The sequence below is a fragment of the Pseudorca crassidens genome, chromosome 1 (assembly GCF_039906515.1).
Source record: "Pseudorca crassidens isolate mPseCra1 chromosome 1, mPseCra1.hap1, whole genome shotgun sequence".
Taxonomy (NCBI): domain Eukaryota; kingdom Metazoa; phylum Chordata; class Mammalia; order Artiodactyla; family Delphinidae; genus Pseudorca; species Pseudorca crassidens.
The window spans coordinates 22,327,658-22,346,564 of NC_090296.1; the positions used below are offsets into that span (position 1 = coordinate 22,327,658).

Here is an 18,907-nt window from a genome sequence, read left to right on the forward strand (position 1 = left end):
TAGTTGTGGCACGTGGGCTCAGTAGTTATGGCTCACGGGCTTAGTTGCTCTGCGACATGTGGGATCTTCCCAGACCAGGGCTCGAACCTGTGTCCCCTTCATTGGCAGGTGGATTCTTAACCACTGTGCCACCAGGGAAGTCACTGCCTATCTATTTTTGTTAGCATTTAACAACTTTTCATTTCAGCCCTCTCGATTCTTGCTCTGATTTACTAATTTTCCTTATCTCAAAAAAAGATTTTCTTTACTTATTTCCTTAATACTTACATTGATAAAAACAGTACTACTGGTCATTCAGTTTTCCTTTCTCCTGGCCCTTTTGTCAGTTCCCGTACCTGGTACTATATAGACATTCAGTGCTTGAAACCTTTTAAGATAACCTTTTAGTTATTTCCTTTCCTGAATTTAAGACATACCCTGCATCTTATCATGGGGAAAGCGGTGGTAGAGGAGAAAGGAAGGTGGACATTGCTATCGGCTCTTCTTTTCCTCGTTTAATCGCTTATCCCAAGCAATTGTTCAACCATTTGCGCTGGGACAGAGTGAGAAGAAAGATTTGTCTCAGGGTTTAAGATTTCTTCTTTTGACACGTGAAAGGATGCTCAACATCACTAATCGTTAGAGAAATGCAAATCAGAACTACAATGAGGTATCACCTCACACCAGTCAGAATGGCCATCATCAAAAAATCTACAAACAATAAATGCTGGAGAGGGTATGGAGTAAAGGGAACTCTTTTGAACTGTTGGTGGGAATGTAAATTTATACAGCCACTATGAAGAACAGTATGGAGGTTCCTTAAAAAATTAAAAATAGAACTACCATATGAGCCAGCAATCCCATTACTGGGCATATACCCTGAGAAAACCATAATTCAAAAAGAGACATGTACCACAATGTTCATTGCAGTGCTGTTTACAATAGCCAGGACGTGGAAGCAACCTAAGTGTCCGTCGACAGATGAATGGATAAAGAAGATGTAGCACATATATGCAATGGAATATTACTCAGCCATAAAAAGGAATGAAATTGAGTTATTTGTAGCGAGGTGGATGGACCTAGAGTCTGTCATACAGAGTGAAGTGAGTCAGAAAGAGAAAAACAAATACCGTATGCTAACACATGTATATGGAATCTAAGAAAACAAAAATGGTTCTGATGAACCTAGGGGCAGGACAGGAATAAAGATGCAGACGTAGAGAATGGACTTGAGGACATGGGGAGGGGGAAGGGTAAGCTGGGACGAAGTGAGAGAGTGGCATGGACATATATACACTACCAGATGTAAAATAGCTAGTGGGAAGCAGCTGCATAGCACAGGGATTAGCTCAGTACTTTGTGACCACCTACAGGGGTGGGATAGGGAGGGTGGGAGCGAGGGAGACGCAAGAGGGAGGAATATGGGGATATATGTATACATATAGCTGATTCACTTTGTCATACAGCAGAAACTAACACAACATTGTAGTGCAATTATACTCCAATAAAGATGTTTCAAAAATAAAATAAAATAACTGTAGTTAATAAAAAAGATTTCTTCTTTTGAGTTTGATCAGTGAACTGATTTTATATATTCATGTTTATAGATAAGTCATTAATTTGACATGACATAGAATATATAAAAAATGTCTACTTTTAAGGTTTTGCTTTTAATTCTAAAATATCTTGTGGGGAATTTTAAACTTTTTTGAAAGATTCCATGAAATCTAACAAAACCCAGAATGAGCTGAGATAGGAGAAGAATGTAATTGGAGAGAAGGTTACAGCTCATATTGAAATTGGGGTCTGTTTTTCAGATGTATTCAGAGGGAAGTGATATTGTACCTCAGAGTAATGAGACAGCTCTTCACTACTTTAAAAAAGCTGCTGACATGGTAAGACTTCATGACTCAGTATATTGAAATGTGTACCATATTACTATTATTTTCATAAGAAAGTTTATTGTGTTAAGGGGGTTAGTCATAATCGACTTCATGAATTATTGGAAGTGCTTATGTAAGTATGATTCATATGGATGAATTGGCTAGAAAAAACCTACTCGGTGAAAAGCAGTATGTATTTTTTTTAGGGACTGGATTATTGAATATTAATTCTCTGTTTCAATTTCATTGAGAAGTTTCCTGATCAGGGAAATAATGATTTTAGTAATGGAATTGGGTGTTATATAATTTATCCTATTTGTGTTGCAACTTGAGGTTTAAAGCTTACATGACTGGGTAGTTTTGATAACCATGATACATAAGTTAGGCTTTCTTTGGCCCAGAGAAAGCTGCCTATGAATATTTAAGATCCTCTGGCTCCAGTGTGTACACTGACCTCTTTGTCAACTAGTACATGTTACTGTAGTCCCAAATGTCAGTGGAGTGTTTCCCAAAGGGGCACTGTGACACTTTTTTTAAAGATGGCTCTGTCCTTCTGAGTTTAGGTGAATACTAGATTTTTCTCTTTTCGGTCTCAAAACAATGATTGTCTTTGCTCCACAACATTCCAACAGTCTTAAGCATATCCTTGCCACCTGATCCCAATATTAATTCGTTGATTCTGCCCCATGGCAGCATCTTCTTTATTGGGGTGGGAAGTTACCAGTGAAAAACTACCAAAAAGAAAAACAATGACCTACTTTTAATTTTGAAAAGATTAAATACATGTCATGTTTTATATCATAAATTCATGAAACAGATAGTCATAAGGTAAGTCACCAAAAGTTAATTGTAAGTGAATTTACTATTTACTCTTTTTCAGCAATTACTGAAAGTCAAATCTCTAAAACTCAGTATCATGTTTAGTCTGATGGGAAGGAGAAAATTTAGTTTTAAATTGAAAAGTACTAAAACATGTTTTGAATATGCTTGTAAATTATTTCTTTTGCAGTCATTTATTCTTGCCTATTTTGTAATGAATCTCACTTTGTCTCTGATTGGCAGGGCAACCCAGTTGGACAGAGTGGGCTTGGAATGGCTTACCTCTACGGGAGAGGAGTTCAAGTTGTAAGTCTTCAATCTGACGTCTGACTTTAATGAGCCGTCAGCTGGTGAGATAGGGAAGTATTCCTTAACTAGCTCCCAGTCAGCCCAGGTGAGGCCGTTTCATTATAAGCAAAGCTGAAACTCTGAGTTTGGTTCCCTACCACCCCTTACCCCATCCCACCATAGCAGCTGCCTTCTTAGAATAGCTGTGTCTCTGGCACCTTCTCCTTAAGGTATGAAGCTGTTTCTCATTGTTCCATCTATGCTCTCTACCCCACCTACTCTGCCATCTCTCCCAGACTTAAATATCTCCCTGCTATTTCTTCACCCAAGCCTAAGAAAATTCTTAAGTCCTCCCATGTAGAGGGAGAAAAGCTTTCTGTTCTACCCCTTGCCCTTCTAGCTACCACCTCTCTTCTCTCCAGCCCTTTCCTGCAAAGCCACGTTTCCCCAGAGAATGAACTGTGTGAGCTGCTACCATTCACTCTTCAGCTCTCAACAGTCAGGCTTTTACCTCATGTAACTGCTCTACATAGCTCACCAGTAACCTCCTCAGTGTCAGCCCCACAGGACGTTTTTTGGTTCTACCTTACTTGAACTCTTTGTTCCCGGGGGCTGTCTTGGTTTTCCTGGGCCATTGCTCTTCATTCTTCTGTGCTACTTGCTCACGTTGGATGCTCCTGGATCCTCATCTCTGTGTGGTCTCTCCAAGCAATACGTTCTTTTAATTTGGGCCCGAAACTAAGAGCTAGGTATAGAATTCTAATCTGTACGTATTTCCTAGCACAAAAGACAGTAATGTGGTCTCATTTTTATTCCTTCTAGTCATTTTAGGGTACTGAAATCCAGTAGTGACCTTTGTTTTAATTTTTCTTTGGGGATATGTCTGATATTTGAAATATAATAATCATATAATGTTTGATAAGCTACCCAGGAAAGAACAAATAAGGAGAGAATTTTTCTTATTTAATATTAGAAATATTGAGGTTTAAAAGGGTTAGTTGGTTAATCGAAAAGATACGATGACTGTTTCTTAATTTCTGGCCGGCTGTTCTACTAGTGTTGTTTATGCTTTCTGAGAGCAGACATGCAAATTGTTTCACAAAAGAGTATATTTGCTTTTTTTAACAGTCCTAAATGTTAATCCCTGATGACTTAAAAAATATTACCGTCTTTGTATTATAAAAAATTAGAAGGTCATCCTTTTAATGATTTTAAGAATATTTTCTGTATGCCTTGTTAATTCTTTTTATGAATGAATCTCCTGACTTCTGAGTATATCAGCCATTTGAACTTTCTTACCATGTGATCATATGACCTCTTTTTCTACAGAATTATGATCTGGCACTGAAGTATTTCCAGAAAGCTGCTGAACAAGGCTGGGTGGATGGGCAGCTACAGCTTGGCTCCATGTACTATAGTAAGTAACGTTGGAATTAATGATGGACACACCAAATCTAAATTACCTATTTTCCTCTAGATGCCACTATGATATGGAAGTGAGAGCTATCGAATTTCTAGCTGATTAATGTTCTCCCAATGCAATGATGTGTGCATCTTGTGTTTCATTGTAGAGTATATTAATCTGTATTGATGTACAAATCTATATTAATAAGATTCACATCTTTCCAGAGTAAGAATTCTGAATTTCATTTAGTTTTATTCCTATGTAAGGCTTCTCTGACGCTTCAGCTAAATCTTATTTAAGACTATTCCTAACCTCTCGTGTAATTTTCCTTACAGATGGCATTGGAGTCAAGAGGGATTATAAACAGGCCTTGAAGTATTTTAATTTAGCTTCTCAGGGAGGCCATATCTTGGCTTTCTATAACCTAGCTCAGATGCATGCCAGCGGCACAGGTGTAATGCGATCATGTCACACCGCAGTGGAGGTAAGGGCTTTTCTACCAACCTGTATGTAGGAAATTAATTTGCCCCGTAGGAAAGTCTGCTGTTTTATTTTTTTATTGGAGTATAATCGCTTTACAATGTTGTGTTAGTTTCCGCTGTATAACAGTGAATCAGCTATATGTATACATATATCCCCTTCCTCTTGGACCTCCCTCCTGCCCCACCCCCAATCCTACTGTTTTAATTCTGGTTTTCTTTGCATGATTTCTTCTAGAGTAGAAACAGACTTAGCCAACTAGCACTGGTATACTGAAAGAAGGCTCTGAGGGTCTGTGTGTTAGAATCACACTTATTCCATTTGTCTCTCCCTCCTGGAATCAGCATTTATAAGGGCAGATATTATTGTCTACAGTCTCTCTAACACCTAAGACAGTATCTGAGACATGGTCAGCATCAAAAAGTGTATGTTAAGTGAACGTTGTTAGCTTTCTCGTAATTGGCACTTTAGAAGGACATTGTGAAACGCTTAGCAAAGTTTCTAAACCACTCTATGCTTCAGTTTCCTCGCTTGTAAAATGAAGCTGTTTGTTACTAGGACTTACCTCATAAGAGAGTGGTCCCTCATGGGAGGAGTAAGTGAGTCAATATACATACTATACATAAATCACTAGGATAGTGCCTGGCCAGAGTAAATGGTATGTAATTGTTTGCTGTTATTTTTATAAACCTGTTCTAAAGACTAGGTGAAAGCTTCAAATAAATATCCCTGACTTTTATATATATACTTAGTAAAACTGCCAGAGATTGATTGAGAGAGCAAGCTTAACAATTGCTTATAGCCAAAGTGCAAAAATGATTTTCCAACATATCTTTCTTAATTTTGTATTGATTATTTTTTCCTGTTTTTTTAGTTGTTTAAGAATGTATGTGAACGGGGCCGGTGGTCTGAGAGGCTCATGACTGCCTATAACAGCTATAAAGATGGTGACTACAATGCCGCAGTGATCCAGTACCTCCTGCTGGCGGAGCAAGGCTATGAAGTGGCACAAAGCAATGCAGCCTTCATTCTCGATCAGAGTAAGGTTCATTTTAGTCCTGCCTTGGGTTAACCTGTTTAAAAAGGAAAGCCACAAAGATACTTCTCTATTATTATAACTAGAACATAACAGCACACATGCTCAAGCTATTTTACCTCAGATCTCTAAGCCATCAAAGTTAGTTTTATACAGTTGACAATAGAAATGGATTTGACGTCCATCATAAAATTAACTGCTTTCAGTAAATACATTTTTCAAACTACAGCAGATGCAGAAACATTGCTTTTCCAGTGGTATGTAGATCTCTAGTGTTTCAGTAATCTCGTTATTAGTTCTGTGGTGAAAATATGTCTCAGGAAGTAGTGTTGCCCTGAATGCAATGATTCCTTTGAACTCAGTATTTTATTCCCATACTTGTTTAATTTCAATAGTTTTTTCATTTAATATTTGTTATATCCCAGTACTTATTTAAATTATGCTCCATGTATCCACCCTGGTTTGCAGATAAAGCCTAAAAGTCTAGGGCCTTTCCTTAAACACCTGATTTGTATTTCAACTTTCCTTGTAGGAGAAGCAACCATCGTAGGTGAGAATGAAACTTATCCCAGAGCTTTGCTACACTGGAACCGGGCCGCCTCACAAGGTGAGTGGTTGGTTAATTCTAGGATAAGAATTTTACCCAGGGACCTTTCTTTATTGTTTTTTGTTTGTTTTTAATCTCACATAAAGATTAAATCATGTCATTCACCACTTTAAAATTAAGCAGAGATGCTAACTATAGCTTAACTTGTTTGCTTTCATGATTGGTATTCATTCTTAAAATGGAAGTTCCAGTCCCAGGGTTTCTAAGTTGAACTGCAAGGTTTCTATCGTACTGGACATTTATATCATACTATGCTTTACTCTTTGGTTTTTAGTTGGAGGCTAGTATGTTGTATTAAATGAGAACTGAATAGAACGTGTAATAGACTATAGGTGTAAAACCTAAGATTTCAGCCTTTCCCCACTCCTTTTTATTTGAATAGTTCTTTCTCACACATACTACTATCAACATCGTCTGCCTGTCCCTTTCTCCAAGCCTAAACAATGGTCCAGTTGAATTATTTTATTTTATTATTTTTTAAATAAATTTATTTATTTTATTTATTTATTTTTGGCTGCCTTGGGTCTTTGTTACTGCGTGTGGGCTTTCTCTAGTTGCTGTGAGCAGGGGCTTCTCATCTTTGCCGTGCACGGGCTTCTCATTGGGTGGCTTCTCTTGTGGTTCGTGGGCTCTAGGCATGCAGGCTTCAGTAGTTGTGGCGCACGGGCTTAGTTGCTCTGCGGCATGTGGGATCTTCCTGGACCAGGGATCAAACCCATGTCCCCTGCACCAGCAGGCGGACTCCTAATCACTGCGCCACCAGGGAAGTCCCCAGTTGAATTATTTTAAAATGTTAAATGACAGAGTAGAGTGATTGATCATCTGAGGAGTATCATTAGTGAAATAGAGATTACACCCACTTTGTTTTACCTCTCCCTGACTATTACAAAAGCCTTCTTCGGAAAAGCAACCCTTCTAGTTAAATTTTTACCGAATTTCTATGTTGGCTGAAGAATTTGTTACAAAGTTCGTGTGTTACAAATTAACATTTATTTTATATAAACATGTTAGCAGGAGGAGAAATAAGAGTTTGGTCTGTTTTCAACACACCTTATTTATTGGCGGTTTTGCATTTACCTTTTGTTTCAGGCTATACTGTGGCTAGAATTAAGCTTGGAGACTACCATTTCTATGGATTTGGCACTGACGTAGATTATGAGACGGCGTTTATTCATTATCGCCTAGCATCTGAGCAGCAGCACAGTGCACAAGCTATGTTTAACCTGGGATATATGCATGAGAAAGGACTAGGCATTAAACAGGTGAGTGTGACTTTGAAACAAATGTATGGATAATGTAATTGTGATTTGGGGGGAAACATCTTCATTTTTATAGGAAATAGGTTTGCTTTAGAATGTGCTCAGATTTTAGGTGCTAACTTAAGAGACAGTTTTGTAATATTTCAGAAGACTGCCCTGCATCTCTCTCATCCTCGAGCACACACACATATTGATATCTACACTGTTATATTTAGGATATTAAGCCAAAGATAGATTCATGAAAATGGAAAAACAGTGCTGCCTCTGTTGATAACTGCTGTTTGAGAAACTGTCCATCAATAGCCAAATTCTATCATTTCTAGATTATTTTGAAATGAATTTAATATATTCATTCTTTTACCTTCCTAATGAAGTCTAACATTCTTTAGACCCACGGTCTTAAGTTTTTGCCTGTGTACCCTTAAAATAATTTTGAAAAACTGTGTATCCTCTTGCACATTTTTAATTTGACATTTAAAATATCTCATCATAAGTTTCAAAGGGTCTAAGTCCTAGCTATTTTAAACACTAACATTTTTATAAATAAAATGACTAAATTACTTTAAGTACCAAAATAATTTGATAACCCCATTATTAATTTTTTAAAAATACACAGCAAATTCGTTAAATGAAAATAGTATCTTTTCCTTTTCTCCCTGAATTTATATTTTAGTCCATTATTCCCACAGAATTGTATACCAGTGTAATGTACTGATCACTGATCATGCTTATCTGAAACAAAAAAGTGTATAAATTCAAATTTGAATTTTATTTCCTGTGATTATAGGCTCTTAAGTATTAAGAAAAATTCTTGAGATATTATTAGCCATAGTTGGTCAGTTATTAATATACTATTGTTCTCATCAACTTCATGATATTATAAATTTGATAAAATTTTACTTTTTGTGGTAATTATTGAAAATGTATCTTTTAATGAGATAAATAGAGCATTTTTAAAAATTAGCCTAAGTATCATGGAACAGGTTTACCATTAATTCTTGTTTTCATTTTATAAATATATGACTGGAACCTTGTTCGCATAAATAAGTATATGGGAATGGGAAGAATTTTATTATAGTAAGGTCACTTAATTCCTTAAACTGCTTTAGAGTTGTATGCTGTCCTGGTAGTTTGGGCTGCAGTGACAATACTATAGCGCAGTGGCTTGAACGACAGGCATTTATTTCTCACAGTTCTGGAGACCGGGAAGTTGAAGATCAAGGTGCCAGCAGATTTGGTGTCTGGTGAAGGCCCTCTTCTCTCTGTGTCCTCTCAAGAGGAAAGAGCGAGAGAGAAGCAGCAAGCTCTTTAGGGATTCTGATAAGGACACTAATTCCGTTCATGAGCGCTCTACCCTTATGACCTCATCCAGTCCTAATTACCTCTCAAAGGCCTCACTTCCTCATACCATCACATTAGGGAGTAGGGTTTCACATATGAATTTTGGGGATACACAAACATTTAGTCCATAACATATGCCAAAAATCAGACTGATCTGTCATTAAAATTATTTCTAATGATCTGTCACTTGATAACTTGGTTAAGCCTCTGTTCAGTTCTGTTGAAAGCAAAGATTTGGAAACTAGAGACTTGCAAAAGGAGGTGTTCCCTGATCACTGGACTCATACTTTCTCAGTTTCTGGGAGTGATGTCTAAAAGGCTTTCCCAAGGCTTATCAATAGCTAATGATACTCCTTGCTCATTCAGTCACTTAGAGACACTTTGTGACCTTATGTGCTTTTAAATCTAGAAGGTTGTTCATTTCATTTTGTTAATGCACTGTTTTTTGTCAAAGTGCTTTTTTATTTTATTACACTTGAGTATTTTAATTCCAATATGTAAGTTTTGATATTTTACATTTATATTAATATAAGATACTTGAATATAGTTTTATCAAGAATCTGGAGCTGCAGGCTGAGTGCGTTCAGTTCATGGACAATCTCTGCCATGTAACATAGTTGTTGAAGCCTCCCTGCATTGTCAGATCAGTCAGCCAAATCAGACTTAGTTTCTATCAGAAAGTCTGACTTTGTTAATTCAAATAAAAGTAATATGGGTTTGATCCCTAATGTAAAGATTACCCGTAAGTTATGGCTTTTATACGCTTAGTAATAATTTGCTAAAGACAATCAGAATTAAAGTAATATAACAGTCTGTTTTTATAATAGGCTGTAAGACAAGAAAACAAGAAAATTAATCAGTGTGCTTTTCTCATAATTTAATTTGTAATGTAAAGCTTATACAAATTCTTATGAATAAAGACTATGATAAAAGGGATAGAATTCCTTTGATTAGCATTAGGGGAGGGAACCCTGGAATTCAGCTTTTAAGAATAATTAATCATGTATAAAAATCAGAATAATTTCATTCGTTTTTATAAGACATTATGATCACCTTTTCTTATGTTTTCTGTTTTTTTAAATAAAAGAGATACTCATACTCTAAAAGCTAATCAGTCCAGCATCCAGTATAGATAGAAAAATATTAAGTATTAAACAAGATGAGGATTGGTTATAATTGGAATAAATAATTCAGGATTTGATTGATAGATAAGATTTAATTACCCTATTGAATCATCCACACAGAGTCTGCAGATCACATAAAGTTTGATGCATGATCTTGAAAAATATACTTTTCCGTTATCATGAATCTTGAAAAATATACTTTTCCGTTTTCATGAATCTCTCTTTGGCTTAATATCCTAAATATAACAGTGTAGATATCAATATGTGTGTGTGCTCGAGGATGAGAGAGATGCAGGGCAGTCTTCTGAAATATTACTACAAATAAAATTTGTTACATTTTTTAAAAAGTCAAAGACACTGACCATGCTGTTACTTTTATTTGAAGGTGCTCTTCTTTTTAACTAAAAGGATTCACCTTAGGGACAAGTATGGAGAACAGCTGAAAGTAACTGCTTATATTTAAATATGTAGAAAAAGTCAGTCTTAATGTTTAGCCTTTCTTTCCCATGTCTCATGGAATTCTTACCTATGAGTTTGGTATTCTTTGACAGTAGTCAGGGGATGGGAGAAGTGAGGTTGTTAAATGAGAATTTTGCACCTCCCACCATCCCATTCTACCACTTATCTAAATGCAGAGCACTCCAACCTGGGCCAAAATTAGTAATGACTTGTTTTGCCCTTTATAGAAATACATCTAAGACAGGAAAACACAGAATGCAAGTCCCTTATCGCTGTCCATGCATGCACCCCTTGGAAAACTTTGAGTATGTCTACCCCAGTTTGAAGATCACTGTTGCAGACTGAAACCAGGAATTGCTTACACTGACTGGTTATAAGTAGGAAAATATTAACTTGAGACTTACAGGTCACCCCTGGAAGTCTCCAGGTTAACAGTGTTATGCATAGGTATATAGCTGTGTCCACCGTATCTGCACAGCAAGTGGGATGTCAGATCAGGGGAACACAAGTTAACTTTTAAATTTTTCAACTAAGTTTTTCAAAATTAAGCAGTTAGATAATTAAACAAATTTTACCTAATTAAAGCTTGGGTTTTTTTCTTTAGGTAAGGGAAATTTTAAAATGAAACTTGAAAGGTAAAATAAACTTTCCTAATATATAAATAGTAATTATTTTTACTTAGTTTAACAAGAAATGAACTTTGGTTTACTACCCGTATTATAGGATATTCACCTTGCAAAACGTTTTTATGACATGGCAGCGGAAGCCAGCCCAGATGCACAAGTACCAGTCTTCCTAGCACTCTGCAAATTGGGTATTGTCTATTTCTTGCAGTACCTACGGGAAACAAATGTAAGTGGTCCATGTCTCTTTTAACTAGAATACAAATGATGTAACCTTCTCAGTCCACAGTTTCGTTTTTGCAAAGTTGGGGGAGGGGAGGAAGGACCTGCAAGTGTCTGGTCTCTTTCCTTCTTCCCAGATGAAGGGACCTCATCAGGTGAGGGATGAGTATAGCCACAAAGCACTTAACAGTTCCCAGGTAACATTTGACAGTGGTTCCCAGTGCTAAAGTATTTTTCATTGGTGCAGATGTTTCCTGGTTTAGGGAAAACTGAGACTAAACCATGGCAATTTGAAATAGTAGTTAACTAATTCCAGTAAACATTAAATCAGATGACTGCCTAGCAGTGACTCAGACCAGCCCCTTAAAAAGAGAATTTAAGACATGAAAAGAAGTAGAACCTGAGAACCTGTCCAGGCTCTTGTACTTCAGATTCTTCTGATAGTGGAACATGTTAAAAATACCACTGAAACTATATTTTCTAAAAATACCTTGAATTATTTAAATATGCTTAATGTTAGAACTTTGCTAGGAGATGGGTGGGTTACCCATTCTCTTCAAAACTACCAACTCTAGTTACCAACACAATGTTGGTGCTCTTGGGTTCTCCAGTTTTCTGTTTTGTTTACAGTACCTATCGTTCCTCCTAATGGATTCACTGGTGCAGCATTTAACTCTGAAAGTCCTAAAATGTATGCAGAAAGAAGGGCTATTTAACTTTAATTCACGCCAGACCAGAAAAGGATGATGTTTCAACCTTTTGTTAATATCTTGTAGAACAAGTTGATGCACCATTTCAGCACTAGATTCCGGAAGGGGCATTCCCTCTTTGTTACACAGATGTAAATTTAGTCCATGCTGCTTCAGCATCTATAAAGAGAAATTCGACAACTCCTCCCTTTTGCAGCCCTAGCACGTGCACTGAGGTCCTCCACGTATAGGGCTCCAGAGGGCTGGAGATGTTGGCCTCTGTCCTCTTGATTGCTTATACATTTGTAATGTCAAATTTATAATTGTTCAATAGCGTGAGCCAGGGTATGCTGTACGCTCCGTTAACTCAAAGGATCCTTGTTCCTTTAACTGAAAAGCTAACAGTGTGGCCGCCTGCTCTTTCTTTCTCAGGACTATTTCAGACTCTTGTCTCTCACAGTTTTTATCACTAATAAACTACTGATTACAGTCTAGGATTTGGTCATGTAATACACCATGTTAAGTTGTTGTGTTTTATACAGAAGTTTCAAGAAGACAATAAAATGCCCGGTAATCCTACCACCTAGATATTCCAACTTAAAAAAAAAAAAAAAAGGAGTAATAAGTATTGATGGTGAGAAAGTCAAAAAATACAGAAAAACAAAGTCTCCTATTGCGGGTCCCACCCCAGGGAACACAGTTAATAGTTTGTTATAATTTTTTTTCCAGAAAAATTTTAGCACCTGTACCTACAAATATTATATTATGGGGACCTTTTAAATGTAATTTTATTTAAACATAAAGGATTATGCCCCATATTTACTTTCTTTGTGGGTAAGCATCAGTCAGAAAATACCAGGAATAACTTAAGTGACATTAAAACAATTAAAATATCATAGATGAAGAAAATAACTTTTAAGTTCAATTTCAGTTGTTAAATATTTAGTTAAATCCTAACTAAAAAGCATTATTTGTTCAGCTATTAAATTTCTGAATTCCTGTCATCTTCAGTTACATGAGAAAAGTAGTAAAATAGCCCTGCTTTCATTAGAAGAGAGCTTTTTAGCTAGTGTGTCAACACTAGAAATAGGTTATAGGTGAGGTGTGCCAAGATACTGATTTCCGCCCCCCCTTCATCCTCCATTGTCCCCAGTGTTTGTTTCAAATATTTCCTGTGAAAAATGGTTGGAAATCAGTGCATTAGGTTACTGATGGAAAGGAACCATAGCTCTGGTCCTCAGACATTATTTTGAGTTTCAGGCTTTTAAAAATTTTTTTTTCAGTTGAACTCATTGTCTTTATATTTTTGTCTTGTTTTATCCTTAATTTTATTAGATTGGATTCTTTGTTAAAGTCTGGTGGGTTTTATTTTTTTAATTGAAGTATAGTTGATATACAATACTATATAGAGTTACAGGTGTACAATATAGTGATTCACAATTTTTATAGGTTATACTCCATTTACAGTTATAAAATAGTGGCTATAATTCCCATGTTGTATGATACATCCTTGTAGCTTATTTTATACCTAATAGTTTGTACCTCTTAGTCTCCTACCCCTATATTGCCCCTCCGCCTCTTCCCTCTCCCCACTGATGACCACTAGTTTGTTCTCTATATCTGATCCTGCTTCTGTTTTGTTATATTCGCTAGTTTGTTGTATTTTTTAGATTCTGCATATAAGTGATATCGTACACTATTTGTCTTTCTCTGTCTGACTTATTTCACTTAACATAATGCCCTCCGAGTCCATCCATTTTGCTGCAGATGGCAAAATTTCATTCTTTATTATGGCTGAGTAATGTTCCATTGTGTATATATGTACCACGTCTTCTTTATCCATTCATCTGTTGATGGACACTTAGGTTGCTTCCACATCTTGACAATTATGAATAATGCTGCTATGAACATTGGGGTGCATGTATCTTTTAGAATTAGTGTTTCTGTTTTTTCGGATATATACCCAGGAGTGGAATTGCTGGGTCATATGGTAGTTCTGAGTTTAGTAAAACCCTTTTTTTTGGAACACATTGCAAAATGTTACTAAAACCAATTGATTTAATAAATTCTGTATTTATCTCTAATCTGTGATGTAACTTTCGTAGCTCCTTCTATTATATTTTAATGATCATAATGATTTTTATACTTTTCTCATTAAGCTTCGAGATCTGTTCACCCAGCTTGATATGGACCAGCTTTTGGGACCTGAGTGGGACCTTTACCTCATGACCATCATCGCATTGCTGTTGGGGACAGTTATCGCTTACAGGCAGAGGCAGCACCAGGACATGCCTGTCCCCAGGCCTCCCGGGCCACGGCCAGCACCACCACAGCAGGAGGGGCCGCCCGAGCAGCAGCCACCACAGTGACCCACGGCGGCCAGCCTTGACCAGTGACAAACAAGGAAATCGTTTACCAAGAACACTTGCATTTGATTTAGGACTTTGGATCAGTGGCCACCTCCTGGAAGAGGCACAAGGAAGCATTGAATTCCTAAAGCTGCTTAGAATCTGATGCCTTTATTTTCAGGGATAAGTAACTCTTACCTAAACTGAGTTGAATGTCCGTTTCAGTGCCGTATGGAATAACAACTCTCAGTGGCTCCCCTGCCCCCCCTTTTTTTTTCCTGGAAACATGTGAGACACTCAAGGTAATGTCTGCTGTGTCCAGCTATCTTTCTTGGGTCCTTTTGGTCATTCTTTCAATGTGCATAAGTTCTGTCAACCATCTTTAAGGTCTCATGCGTCGACACTAAAAACTGATCGATGTAAAAAGGAAAACCCAGTTAGTTGCAGATTTAACCTTAACATGTTTGAAAGTCTGAAAATAGAACTGCCTTTTAAGTTAAAAAAAAAAAAAAGTCTTCAAAGTGTTTCAGAACTGCGATAACCGAGGAACTTTTACCAGGCCACATGCAAGTATACATATTCAGCATATTTATTACTTTAAAAGGCAAGGTTGGGAGGTTTCTTACTGTTGGTGAGTGTCATACTTTATACCATACTTCTCTCCTTCAAAGACTGAAAGGCCATGTTAAAGAGTTTTATGTGAACTTCATTTCCTTGGAATGGAATATATAGAAAACATTGTGAACTGACTTCTTGAGCTAACACGTGAACTTGCCCCAAATTACTCAATGTAATTTGCTTGCTTGTTTTGAGTATACAGAGCCTTTACCTGGAAGCCAGAGGATGGACTAAAGGGGAGAGATTAGAAAACAATATTGAAGAACTCTGAGTGGGGTACCAGGATCACAGACACACTTTCCCAAAAGTTGAAGCATTTGTTACCAGGATTTATTTTACTTTGCATTTCTTATTGCAAAAGAACAGACCACCCTCCTGAATTTTTAAAATATGAAATATTGTTGCCAAGCTATGGCATACAGTGACTACCATTACAATACTAACACTCAGAGAATCTGAGATGCATTAAAATCAGTGGTTGAGGAAAGCCAAAGCCTGTTTGTACTGTTCAGGGAGACTTTTATTTCTGCAGTTTGATGTTACAGTAGAAGATCAACCACTTGCTTAGCTTTCGTATTCACCACCCTCCCACTGTTAACATCAGGAAAATCAAGGCTATTACACTTCAGAATTGTCTGGTTAAGTACTACAGAAAACAACAACGACAGCAACAACAAAGAAAACAGAGAAGGTCACATACCACAAATGAAAAAATTGAAACTTCAACCAAATTGTATTCCTTTTTGTTGTCGGATGGCAGCGTTCACCAGCCTGTATCTGGTCTGAGGCTCTCTTAGTGTGTGAGCAGGCTTTCTGTGCCTGCTGACCTCATCTGTTTATATTAATCTTTATACTCTTTTTCCATAACCCCTTATCTGCCAGAAAACTTGAAGAGTTGTAAGACTTTGGTTTTTGAAGTAGAGATTGTATTTAGAACTAGAGTGAATTAGTCTGTAATGAACATGAAGGCTCTAAATGTGAAGTAGTGTGCTTTTTTGGTGTTTAGAGTATTATGAGAAACCTGGTAAGCAAACTTTCCTCCTAGATAATTGCTTCTAATAGGAAGAGGTGATGACAGCGAGAACCATATGTATAAATGCAGATCTGAAAGGTAAGAAATTTTACCCTCAGAAGTGTCATGTTGCTTTGGGCAGCTCATGTAAATATTAAGACTTGTTTGATCTCTTACATTAGAGATTTGAGTACAGTCGGTACAGTATGTTGGTGTCTTCACCCCTGCCCGTTCTCCCCCAACCTTCAAAATAAGTATGATCCACAGTAGCAGCCACGCTTCATTTCGAAGGAACTGTTTTAATTTATTTAAAACTTGAACAACTAAACTTCCGTATTTTTCTACCATCCACCTAATTTTTCCTTTAGCAGCATTCTTATCTCTATCTTTACTTCCCTCTGTTAGTACTTTGAAAAAACATTTCTTAAAGCAGTGTGCACTACCCAGAGGCAGGTGGGAAAGCGTGGTCTTGTTCTCCAGGCAATAACTTCCCGGTAGTGTACCACTAGCCATGTCCTTTTTATTAATCTCCCAAATAGATCTTTTTCTTGGCTTTTGTCCACCTCCTGTTTTACCCTGGGTCATTTGCTACTGGAAATTTGAATGGTAAATTTAAAATAACTTCGTTCCTATGGCTTCATTTAAAGACTGTCTCAAAATACTTTGTTCCCTTTTTCATTCTGTACAAGAGACATGATACCTAAGCAAGTAGGAACTGGGTTTGGTGTTTCTCCTAAAATAATGCTCAATACCTACCTAATCAAATGGCATCCATTTGAATAAAATGACAGTAACTAAAGCTAGTTAATGTCAGTGACATTAAACTAACTCCAGGATTCAGGAGTTTTAATGTTAGAATTTAGAGCTAGCAGAGTACGGCTTCATTTCTCCGTGGTAGCCCTTCTCTCCCGATCCCTTTTATAGTCTGTCTTCCTGCCTTCCAAGGTGATGACAATAGTACTCTACTTAGCTTCTATTCTCTTGTGCATTTGGTTTCTTGGTTAGTCAACTGTTCCAGAGTCTTGAGACTATCTGTTTTGCTTTTTGTTTTATGTTAACAAAGGTAGCATTGGGGTTTGGGACTTGGTTTGTTTTTTTTTTCCTTTTTGTTTTTGGAGCTTTTGTTTCTGTATTCTGGGTAAGGCTTATCTTATTTTTGGTTAATATCCAATGGCACAGAAAAATTAAACCAAAAGGTTTCTTTTTTTCAGAATTCATTATTATTTAGCATTTAGATGAACTTGTGAGTCATTAATCTTAATACTGTTGAGGATGTGTTACCCTTTGCATATAAGGTTATTTTGTGCATATAAGGTTAATTTGTGAGCGTTTTACTGCTAAGCCATTTTATCTCTGTACCATTGGGAAGTTGTAGAAACTTCTGCTGGTGATCTGGCCATGATCTGTTGCTTTATTTAATTAAGGAGCTGCTGTTGCCTCCAGGAAACTTAAGTATTTTGTATAAGCTTTTTTTTTCTCCCTTTCTTTGCTCCTCATGTTTGTTCTTCAAACCAGTGTTTGGAAGTATGCATGCAAGCCTATAAATGAAGACCACAGCTCTTCATGTGTGTAGCATGTGTATTATATTGTCTAGCTACATCTGCAGAAAACCTTTTTCAGAGGTTTGGACTAACATTTCACATGCACATTTCAAAACAAAAAGTGCTTCAGAGAAATAGCCCCTTTACCTACCAAGAAGAGCAACGTGGGCTACATTTGTCCCAATAACAGGTAGTGTTTGTTTTGAAAGTGAATTTAATTATGTTATACAATATTATGACTACAACTGTGCAAGAAATAAAGCAGAAGAAACTTCTATTTTCACGAAAATACTTTTCATTAGTCATTGCTCTCAAATGTAAATGAAAATACAAAATTTCTGAATATCATATTGTCAGAGGCACTACCTGATTTTTAAATGTGTAGTAGTCCTCGAAAAGAAGCTACATCTCTCCTTCCACTTGGTATTTCAAGAGAATTGAAAATATTCCAAGTAAAAATGATTTGTATTTTTAAAGTGACTATTTGCACAAGTAAAAACCTGATGTGCGCGTGAGAAGGATGTCTCGGTTGTGTGCAGGGAGTCACGTCTCATGCACCGGCTTTCCTGTTTGGAATAACAAGATGACACTATTCTCTTTGATTAAAAAAAAAATCATAATACTGATACGATCAAGGTGTAACCACTATCAATATTTAGGAGACGTTTTAAAAGACCGTAAGCTGGCATGGGAAAGAGCACCATGGTAGACTTTTTGTAAATTTATTTTGTATTTAATTAAATTCAATATAAAGGCTGGTGAAGTGTAATATAATTGTGTAAACAAATCCTGTTAATAGAGAGATGTACAGATTCGTTTTGTACTGTATCTTGAAACCTGTGAAATAAAGATTCCACCTCTGGTTATCCTGTATGCTATAACGTACCATGGCCAGGCACCTCTCCAGGCAGACTTTTTTTAAAACCTGAATCATTCAATTTTTTCATGAACCATTTTGGAAATTCAGAAACTTCTAGAAAGCATTGATTAGGGGCAGTTTGAATCCATCTTACATTTAATTTTAACTATTGAAATTCAGATTTCTATAAGTTGAATTTTATCCTGCAGAATATGAATTTGCTAAGACATGATTCCCTTTTTAAATCTCAGATCTTTGACCTGAATCAGCCTGTGATATTTAGTATGCGTATTCACTTTTATCCTGATTATGGTA

The 18,907-nt window shown here is 36.7% G+C and overlaps 1 protein-coding gene across 2 annotated transcripts in view; it reads left to right on the top strand.

Annotated features, from left to right (window-relative positions):
• SEL1L (SEL1L adaptor subunit of SYVN1 ubiquitin ligase) overlaps positions 1 to 18,599 on the top strand; it is a 56,710-nt gene extending 38,111 nt beyond the window's left edge. The window contains exons 13-21 of one of the 2 annotated variants that reach the window (XM_067728739.1): positions 1,797 to 1,874; positions 2,925 to 2,987; positions 4,299 to 4,386; positions 4,710 to 4,858; positions 5,729 to 5,894; positions 6,423 to 6,497; positions 7,587 to 7,759; positions 11,404 to 11,532; positions 14,374 to 18,599. In XM_067728739.1, coding sequence (XP_067584840.1) covers positions 1,797 to 1,874; positions 2,925 to 2,987; positions 4,299 to 4,386; positions 4,710 to 4,858; positions 5,729 to 5,894; positions 6,423 to 6,497; positions 7,587 to 7,759; positions 11,404 to 11,532; positions 14,374 to 14,583 — 1,131 coding nt within the window. In that variant the 3' untranslated portion in view covers positions 14,584 to 18,599. The remainder of the gene's footprint in view (positions 1 to 1,796; positions 1,875 to 2,924; positions 2,988 to 4,298; positions 4,387 to 4,709; positions 4,859 to 5,728; positions 5,895 to 6,422; positions 6,498 to 7,586; positions 7,760 to 11,403; positions 11,533 to 14,373) is intronic. The other variant, XM_067728750.1, reaches the window with a different exon arrangement.
• Positions 18,600 to 18,907: the final 308 nt, after the last annotated feature.